The sequence below is a fragment of the Petaurus breviceps genome, unplaced genomic scaffold (genome assembly GCF_028583685.1).
Source record: "Petaurus breviceps papuanus isolate PSGF00001 unplaced genomic scaffold, PetGlider_PUasm1.0 171, whole genome shotgun sequence".
Taxonomy (NCBI): Eukaryota; Metazoa; Chordata; class Mammalia; order Diprotodontia; family Petauridae; genus Petaurus; species Petaurus breviceps.
The window spans coordinates 18290966-18300609 of NW_027185754.1; the positions used below are offsets into that span (position 1 = coordinate 18290966).

A 9644-nucleotide genomic window follows, 5' to 3' on the forward strand; every position below is an offset into this window, starting at 1 on the left:
ACCATATTTCATAATATATTCTAAATGGATACATGACCTTAATATTAAAGTAAATAAAATTAAGTAAAAAATTAGAAACAAATCATATAATTCTCACAGTTAGGTTTAAGTGATGTATTCTTAACCAAACAAAAATTAGAGGCAATTACAAAAAATAAAATGAATAATTTTGATTACATGAAACTGAAAAGCTCCTGTACAAACAAAATTAACACACTTAGGATGAGAAGGAAAGCTGTGGGGGAGGGGGGAACCTTCATACCACATTTCTTAGATAAGGTTTTGATATTCAAGATACATAAACAAACACAAACAAAAAACCCACAAACACACATACACACATGTATATTTTATACACACACACACACACAAATACATATGTATACAAATAGTTCTTGTTTTACACAAGTGGACTACTCCCTCAATTCTTTATGTAAAACAATTTCATAATACAAATTTGCCTAGAGATGTGGGGAAGGATGGGAAGAAGAAAGAAAGGAGGCCAAGAACCCATGGAGGGCCAACACCTGGCTCAAGGACAGGACAGTTGGGGCCAGGGACAAAGAAGAAAGAGCAGGAGGAACAACATGCCGGCCATGTGGGGGCCTGGCCAGAATCAAGAGGAAGAACACACGAGGGGAGACACATAAGGGCTGAACACAGACACAGAAAGGAGAGTCTGGGTGACACGCAGTGGCCAAGAATAGACAAACAATAACAGAAGACAGACACATATAAACAGACACATGGGCAGAATGGGGAAAAGGTCTCCTCTTTTGGAGCCAGAGATCTCAAGCCAAGCCCCCAATCCGGGAGCAATGGCAGTGGTGGCCATCTCCTCACACATATCTATTTGTCTGCTTTCATTCTGGAGGGAGTTTTTTGTTGGGGGGGATGGGGAGAGGGGATAGAATGCCCCAGAATGACAAAAGAAAGGACAGTACAAGAGAGAGCACTATTCTGCACAGTAAAGTTAACAAAGGTGGGGGGTTGGGGGAATATAGATTTCTTTCAGAATTCTTCATGTAAAATCCAATTTGTGTAAATGGAATTTACATAAAGTGAGAACTGTCTATATTGTACAGAACATAAAGAGATGTATGTATATATATATATATATACATAGGTACATATATGTATATGTATACACATAAATGTGTGTTTATATGTATATACTATGCATATATACATCTATATGACCAAAAGCCATTCCCCAAGAGATAAGTGGTCAAAGGGTATGAACAAACAGTTCTCAAAAGAACTGAAAACTATTAACACAATGAAATCACTAATTAAAGAAATGCAAATCAAAACAATCCTGAGGTTTTACCTCACATGCAGCAAAATTGTCAAACATGACAAAAGATGAGAACAGTCAAGAATATAATAAACCTTACACAATTTTACAAGCGAATTATTTTTTACAGCAAATCTCTGGGTGTGCTTCTCATATCCTGGAATGGCAGCACTGACTAACAACTTAACTATCAGTCTTTCTTTCAGCTGTCCACTTCCATGATGGACCCAGAAAGAATAGAAATGGGCAAGGCTGGACATGATTGTTGGCTCAGAGGTGAACTGAGCCAAAATTTAAAATTTATCATATATTTCATTAGGCAAACTGAAGTGAATAACAAAGTGTTTTTACTGATGTCAGAAGGCTCAAGTTCAACTTCCCTTCACAGCTCCTCAAGAAGAAATGTAACTCCATTCTCCTATAAGAGATATCTGAATCCTGTCCCTTTGATCCTTCAAAACCAAATGGATTATACCATAATAAGTGGAATAATCAAACTAAATTCTTACAGAAGGTTTTTCAGAGAGATTTCCTTGTCGAATATACTCTATTGCAGCCTCTATTGAAGTCAGGCAATAACCCAATTCATCTTTTGTTGAACTACTAAATCTGAAGTTTTTGATGTAACTCAAATTTGCCATCCTAACAAGGGAAAAAAAAAGAAAAGTTATAATGACATCTGCCCAACTGACACAAACATAATGAATCTATGGTCAGCCTAGTGGATGTACCAAACAAAATTGACTAAGACTATCAATAGTAGATGTGGCATTGTTCAGTTAATCTGAACAATCTGACTTCCATCCAGTGCTCAATGTTAAATTGATCCAATAGAATTAAAGAACAATAGCACAACTTCAAACTCTGCCAAATGAGAAGGATTAAACACTGAACATAAAGAAGAGCTCAAAATGAAAATAAACTCATAGTAGAACCATTACTAGTTCTAAATTCCAAAAAAAATCTAACAGTAAAAAAGATACAAAATACATTTATCATACAAGTTACCCAATGATTGTTTGTATGCAGGGTATTTCACATGTTAAAAAAATAACTAAGAAAATTTCTTATCCAAAAAATTTACTATCCTGCCCTTCTCCTATTATGCAACCTGGTAGAGTGATCAAATACCTAGATATTATAAAAGTAGGTTACTCAAAACATGAGAGTCTAGATAATGGAAAGCACACTACAAGGCTGTAGGCTAAAAACATCTTAAAAATATATTTTACCAATTTGGTATCTCTGTCTTCACAAGTAAATAAAGCAGGACAGACAGCAGATCATCAGCACACATGGTCTCCATGTTAACTGTAGGAAAAAATATTCAAGAAAATAAAGATACTACAGTTAAATATCTCTCTACCTATCTCCAAAATCACATCCCAATATGATTACATCCGACAATAAAATGTCATCATCCCCAAACTAGAAGTCAGATTCAATGGAAAAATAATACCCACACTTTGCATGCTCAATAAACTCAATGGCCTTTAATATGATACAACTATTTTTTTAGGGAACTGGGAAACCATGGGAGTCTAACAAGGGATTAAGCATCACGTCTCCCTAAAGCTATTAACAAAGATATCTTTTCCCCATTTGAAACCATTTACATTTTGAACACTATGTGCTAGTTATCTATTTCTAGCTTTTAATAAGTACCATAATTGGACATATGGCTCAGCAGCTTACACTCACGTAATTTACAAAGAATTGTAAAGTAAATGTATATTTTTTTCAACAAGAAGAACAAAGAGGGAAAGGAGATGGCTATGCTATTAGTGTGATAATGGCTATTCATCAAGCATATTCTTCTGAGATCTGAAAAGAATAACCAATTAGAGATTCTAATGGGCTACACATATTGCCATATTTATAAAAGCCTGATAAAACTGACAATAAGCTTGGTCATTTCCCAGAGCATAATTAGTTGAAAATTAATATCTGGTACAAGTGATTGCAGACAAAACATGTAAGATTTGGGGCGGCCAGGTGGCACAGCAAATAGAGCACCAACCCTGGAGTCAGGAGGACCTGAGTTCAAATCCAGCCTCAGACACTTAATATTTATTTACTAGCCATGTGACCTTGGGCAAGTCACTTAACCCCAACTGCCCTGCTTTCCCCCTTCCAAAAAAGCAAAAAACAAAGCAAAACATGTAAGATGCTCTATTAAAGTGTATCTAGCATTTCCTACCATTCCAGTTATTCCTTTAATACCCGTGGCCTGTTATATTATGGCTGTGACAAGCATCTGCCTGTATCTAGATTTCATTAGCAGGAAACTTCCATCAAATCTCCACTGGAAATAATTTTCTTTATCACCATTATTAATAACTACTACTAATAATAATAATGATAAATTACCTTAACATTTACAAAGTTTTGGGGAAAGCATGGAATGCTAATGTAGTATTTCATCTGTAAATCAGTCAACAAGCATTTATTAAGCACCTACTGTGTACCAGGCACTAGACTTGATTTTGCCCTATATCAACCCTATAAAGCTATTTCCTATTTTGTAAATGAGGAAATGGAGGTCTACAGAATTTAAAGGACCTACAATCACACAGCAAGTAGGCAGTAGAGCTGGGACTAGAATCTGAATTTTCTTGTACTAAGTCTATTAATATACACTATCTCCTCATGATTTAATTTCCTTTTTCTTCCTAAAGCACAGGTCTCACTATATCATCCCACTACTCAATAATCTCCAGGGGCTCTCAATCACCTCCAGGATCAAAGATGACACACACCCTTTAGTTGTCAAAAGCTCTTCATAACCCAGCCTCCTCCTACCTTTCCGGGCTTCTTACACCTTGGTTCCTCTTCATGTTCTCTGCACCACTGACATATGCCTCCTTGTTCTTCCTGGAACGTGACTCTCCATCTAGCGACTCCAGTCATTTCCACTGGCTGTCCCTGGAATGTTCATTTCCTTACCTCACCTCTGCCTCCTGGCTCCCTTCGAGTCTCCACCTGAAGTCCCACCTTCTGCGAGAACCCTCTCCTAGTGCTCCTCAATCTCAGCGCCTTCACTCTGACACTACCCCCAGTTTACCCTGTATCAAGTTGTCTGCATGTGGTCTTTCCCACTGGACTGTAAGTTCCTTGGGGGAAGGGATTCGTTTTTGCCTTTCTTTGGATTCCCAGTACTAAACACAGTGCATGGTACATGTCAGGTGCTTAATGAATGCTAGGTGACCAACTGACTATGCAATTCTCTATACCCTTCCATTAAACTGTATTACTCTCTCTGAATTTCAACACTGTAGGAACATCCTATCCCCCAGTTTCCTTCCCTATGCACAAACCTCTTTGGCTAGGAGACTGCATAATCAGCTGTACCACTTTTCGAAGACAAACCAACTTCTGTTGTGGAGAGGTACATTTGTTCAATTGACCCAGTTCTCTCTTTGCACGGGGTATGTTGAAGCTGTAATATAATTTGGAGAGAGAAGTAGGAAGTTCATACTAATTCTTGATCCTTTCACAAATAAGCATCTCAAGTTATTGACTTCACAGATATTTTTTGAAAAAGTAATGGAAGAAAAAGTAAAAGAATCATATTCAAAACGATAATTTGACAAATCAGTGGCAAAATGCAGCTGGATTAAATGCCTATTTCTAATAAAATTGGCAACAGTGCAGATAACAAATCTAGAGTTTATAATAACAGTAAGCTCGATGAAGGTCCATAATAAAATAATATAGTAAGAACTCAGAAGTCAACTAGTCTAACCCCTTCATTTTACACATGAGGAAACTGAGGCCCAGAGAGGTTAAATCAATTGCCCAAAGTTACACAGGTTATCAAATGTCAAAAGTGGGACATGAACCCTGGGCCTCTAACCACAGAGGCAGTATGCCTCTCACTATGTGAAATTAATCTAGAAAATATATTATACTTATTAACCTCTCTAAAGGGGATTACAGGAAGCAGAAAAATTGAAGTTCGTGTTTTTTAATCCCTCTCCAATTCTTAGGAATCAAAAACCACCTGAAACCATCTCCCAGGAAGAAGCAACAACCAAAACCTCAGTTTTGTTATACTGTAACTCTTACCTGAATTCTGGTTTAACACCAATATCTTTCTGCTGAAGGTCTTGAAGACTTCTTGTAATTTTGTTAAAGGCAGCATCCTAACAATAGATTTTTAAAAGTTTTAGTTTCTTTAAAAATACAGAACGTGACTTCCATCTCTCTTCTGAAGCATATTTAAAACCTACCTCACTGGCTTCAATAGTTCCCACATATTTAAATATCAGATCATATATATCATGATGAATATACATCTGCAAAATTAATCAGATGATGATTTTAGGAAGTATATTATACAATAAAAAATGACATATTTTAATATACAAAACAATTTTTCCATCTTGCAACCTTAATTACTTACTTCAACTGCCTGTTTCATCAAATTCATCTGAAGCTCCTGCTTGGCTAGCATTTTCTAGGCATGAAGAAAATTAAGTTAAGAAGAGCTTTATTTGTACTGTGTAAAACTTCAAACAAATATCTGTATCTACAAACCATTCCGCTTACCAAATGAGAATCTCTTAACAACTGCTGGAGACATTTAGTATAAAGTGCATTCACTGAATCCTGTGCAAAAAAAGAGTAAAAAGTATCCTGATAAGCTGTCATTTTTAATAATCAACATGCAGAAATCATCTTGGAATTAAAAAAAAAAGTAGGATAAATATTTCCCGAATGGCCAAAATATTCATAAGATTTTAGAGTAAAGAAATGATGACTTTCCTGAATTGAAAAAACAATTGAAACTACTGCTCTATAAAATTACAAGCTACTGACTATGTAATGACGTAGGCTCTTTCTTTCATAATCTTTGAAAGTTCGGTGGAAAGATGCAATGTTTTTGTCAAATCTCTCTGAGTATCTTCCCAAAAATTCTCTTACGTCTTCAATTGTTTTCAGGGTAAAGGAATTTGATGAGGTTGAAGAGTCTTCTGTAAAGAAAATAAGAGGTAACTATAACTAAAGGCTTTGATGGCCCCTGGTCCTTCATTGATTTCCAAACCTGGAAATGGACCTCCAAGGGGCAGCTAGGTAGTACAGTGAATAGAGCACCAGCCCTGAAATCAGGAAGATCTAAGTTCAAATCTGGCCTCATACATTAACCAACTGCCTCCTAAAAAATAAAAAGAAAGAAATGTACTTCCTGGTATAAAAGGAGAAGATCTTTCTTAGATGGTATAACAGTCAATGAAGGGCCATGTTAAAAGCAAATTTTATATTGGTTATTCAAAAGACTGGCCTATAATCCTATGATCCATACCAAGAAAAGATCCACTAGTAAAGCAACAAAATCAGTCCAAGACTATGCCAGTGACTGAATATCTAAAAGTCAGTAAGGCATTATTCTATTATGGCTTGGACCCTGTTACCATGGTAATTAAATGAAAAATATAATAGTAACATTCAAATAAAACACTATCTCACTGTCTAGATATAATAGCTAACTCTATTTTTCCAGAACATCAAAATCATTCACACTCATCAAAACCATAAAGTCTCAGAAGCAGATGATCTTTAAAAAAAAGGGGGGGGAGGTGAATTGTTTGAGGAACAGGATTTAAAGATGAAACCCACAGACTATACCAGCCAATAGATTTTAGACTGACTATTCCTAAAAATATATTTACCTCACACTGTTTTACAAAAAGAAATGTCTGCAAATTCTTCAAATGGGATTATATAATACTGTGAAATTATTTTTTATAGTTTAAAAAATATCACCAAACATTTAAGATCTTGTTTATGAATAATCTCACATGAGCATCACAACTCCATCAATAAGGTATCATTAAATCCATTTTCCAGATGAGGGAAACTGAGACTTGAGAAAAGTTAAGTGGCTTGACCACAATCACATGATTACTTAATGGCTAAACGAAGGACTTCAACCCAGATCTCCTGACTCCTGATCAAGTGCTCTTTCCACTAAACCAACCTTGTAAGATTTGACATTTTACTTACGTACAATTTGATGCAATCACAGTGATACATATGTGCATATATGTATGTATGTGTGTATGTGTAAATTTTAAAACAAAGCATACAATGAGAAAGTTTTCTTTAAAAATACCTGTGCTCTCTTTTTTCTCCAATGGATGAGCTATACACAATATACTAAAACTTTCTTCTTTTTCATTGTAGAAAGTTTCTTCAAAGAGAACAGGTACTGAGAGAGGATAGGCAAAACCAGCTCCTAATTTAATCCTGTTTCCTTGTATAAAAATCTCCTGAAATTAGAAAATAATAATCGATCACACAGCCTTCACATAATATTCTTCCCATCACCCCATGCCAAATACCTCACTTTAAAAAGCTAGCACTTTACCTTTCCTCATACAGGTTTGAGTATGACAGGTTACATATTTTTCTCCTAACTGCATAACAGAAGTTACCCAACCCTCTTCCCTTCTATAAAAGACCACACTGTAGTTATGATATTTCCTTTTTTAATGAGAGGTGGAAAAGAGGGCTAAGCTATTTGCTAAAAAGGTAGAAAAACCCTTTACCTTTTAGGAAAACAAAGTAAAGACTAAAAAAAAAAGACTAATTCTATTTGATTGAGATAATTGATCAATACCTTGATCCAAACAAAACTGACAATCCTGCATATGTCTCTATCCATACTGCATAGGTACCAATTTTCCTTAGGGCAAGTTCTCTTTTCCTGAAAAGGTACTCACTAAACGAGATGCCCAGTTTCCTTAGGAGATGTGTAGGGGGTAGGCTAAGATGGCCTCTACGGTCCCATAGCTCTAAATCTATAATCCTGTGATCCGTACCAAGAGCATGGCCACTACCAGGAAAAGATCCACTAGGCTTTCACAAGGCTTTCTTCAGAACCCTCCCTGATCAAAAGAAAGAATTTTATGATGATTCAGCCTCTGAGGTGGGGTCTCAAAAATAGGACCGGCACCTTACAAGGAGATGGCTTTGTATGAGGTTTTGAGACAAGTTCTTCCCCCCAAAATCTCTGTATAATCATTTGGTCACAGTGACAAAAACTCCACCACTAGAATCATTCATTTAGCTCTTAAAGGTTTCTTTGGTCCCTAGGAATTCCCTATGAAAATATGGATCTACTAGGTTGGGAACTACCCTAAATTCATCAGCCAACAAAACCTAAGAAGCAGAAAGTTCTTGCAGGAAAGGAAAGGATGAAGGGGAGTGTGTTCTTCCTCAAGAACAAGGAGTATTAAAAAGGAAGATCAGAAAACAAAGAATAACAACTTTCTTGACCTAAAGTTGACACCTAAGAATATAGCCCTTACAGAGCCTCAGGAGTAAGTGGACACAATTACAATCAGTAGAAATTCATGCTATTCCTAGGGAGCTGGCTAGAAATAAGAGCTACAAAGAACAAAATACAAAATACAAAATATTTAGTGAGCCCTGGCTTTGTGTCGTGATGAAGCTGGGCATTAAAGGGACAGAAATATGAGCAAGACATTCTTCACCAAAGACTGTTCTGACAAGGAGATAGAGGTCTCCTTCTAAAGACACAGACGTGTGTCCAGAGCTACCCATTGGGTCAGTAACATGACCCATAAGCATTACAAGGCTGAGAATCAGTCCCCAGGTCAAAGTCACTGTTCCCTCTTTTCTCTTCCAAGTAAAGTGAGCTCTCAGTGGCAGCTCCTATGGAGACGCAACTTCTCGACTCAACCATTAACATTTTCCAAAGTACTTACATATGTGTGTGTGTCTGTGAGTGTGTGTGTGTGTGTATATATACATATATAAGCAAAGCCACACAAAGCTGCTCCAATCAATGTTGTTTTGCAATAATATTGTTAATATATCGTCATATCCCCACTTTAACATTATTCTCCAATGTTACACACCCATCTACATCTTCAGAAGTCCCCTATCTCTTAGTCACAATCTTTTCCTCTTTTCTTGTTTTGTTTTTTCTTTTGCTTTTTTGGAGGGAGGAAGATAGGGCAACTGGGGTTAAGTGACTTGCCCAAGGTCACATGGCTAATAAGTGTTAAGTGTCTGAGGCTGGATTTGAACTCAGGTCCTCCTGACTCCAGGGCTGGCGCTCTATTCACTGCACCACCTAGCCCTCCCTCTTAGTCATAATCTTAAATGAGGAATATGTCTTGTTCATATTTCTATCCCTTTAGCACCCAGCATTGTTGCTACATAAAGCAAGTGCGAACTCAGTTTCTATGAAACTGTCTCCTGTGTTGTGTTATTTGCTTATCATGCTGTCATGAAACCAATTAATGACACTAGGTCATATATACCTATATTTCACTGAACAAATTCACCAGAAGCAAAACCCTTTTTTGCAAAAGAT

The 9644-nt window shown here is 36.6% G+C and overlaps 1 protein-coding gene across 1 annotated transcript in view; it reads right to left on the bottom strand.

The window, feature by feature from the left end:
* ANKRD27 (ankyrin repeat domain 27) overlaps positions 1-9644 on the bottom strand; it is a 72144-nt gene that overhangs the window by 45353 nt on the left and 17147 nt on the right. Inside the window, exons 2-10 of the mRNA XM_069082793.1 lie at positions 7413-7569; positions 6119-6273; positions 5849-5908; positions 5703-5756; positions 5530-5595; positions 5366-5442; positions 4615-4736; positions 2530-2608; positions 1807-1939 (exon numbers count right to left, since the gene is read on the bottom strand). Of these exons, the coding sequence (XP_068938894.1) occupies positions 1807-1939; positions 2530-2608; positions 4615-4736; positions 5366-5442; positions 5530-5595; positions 5703-5756; positions 5849-5908; positions 6119-6273; positions 7413-7569 (903 nt within the window). The remainder of the gene's footprint in view (positions 1-1806; positions 1940-2529; positions 2609-4614; positions 4737-5365; positions 5443-5529; positions 5596-5702; positions 5757-5848; positions 5909-6118; positions 6274-7412; positions 7570-9644) is intronic.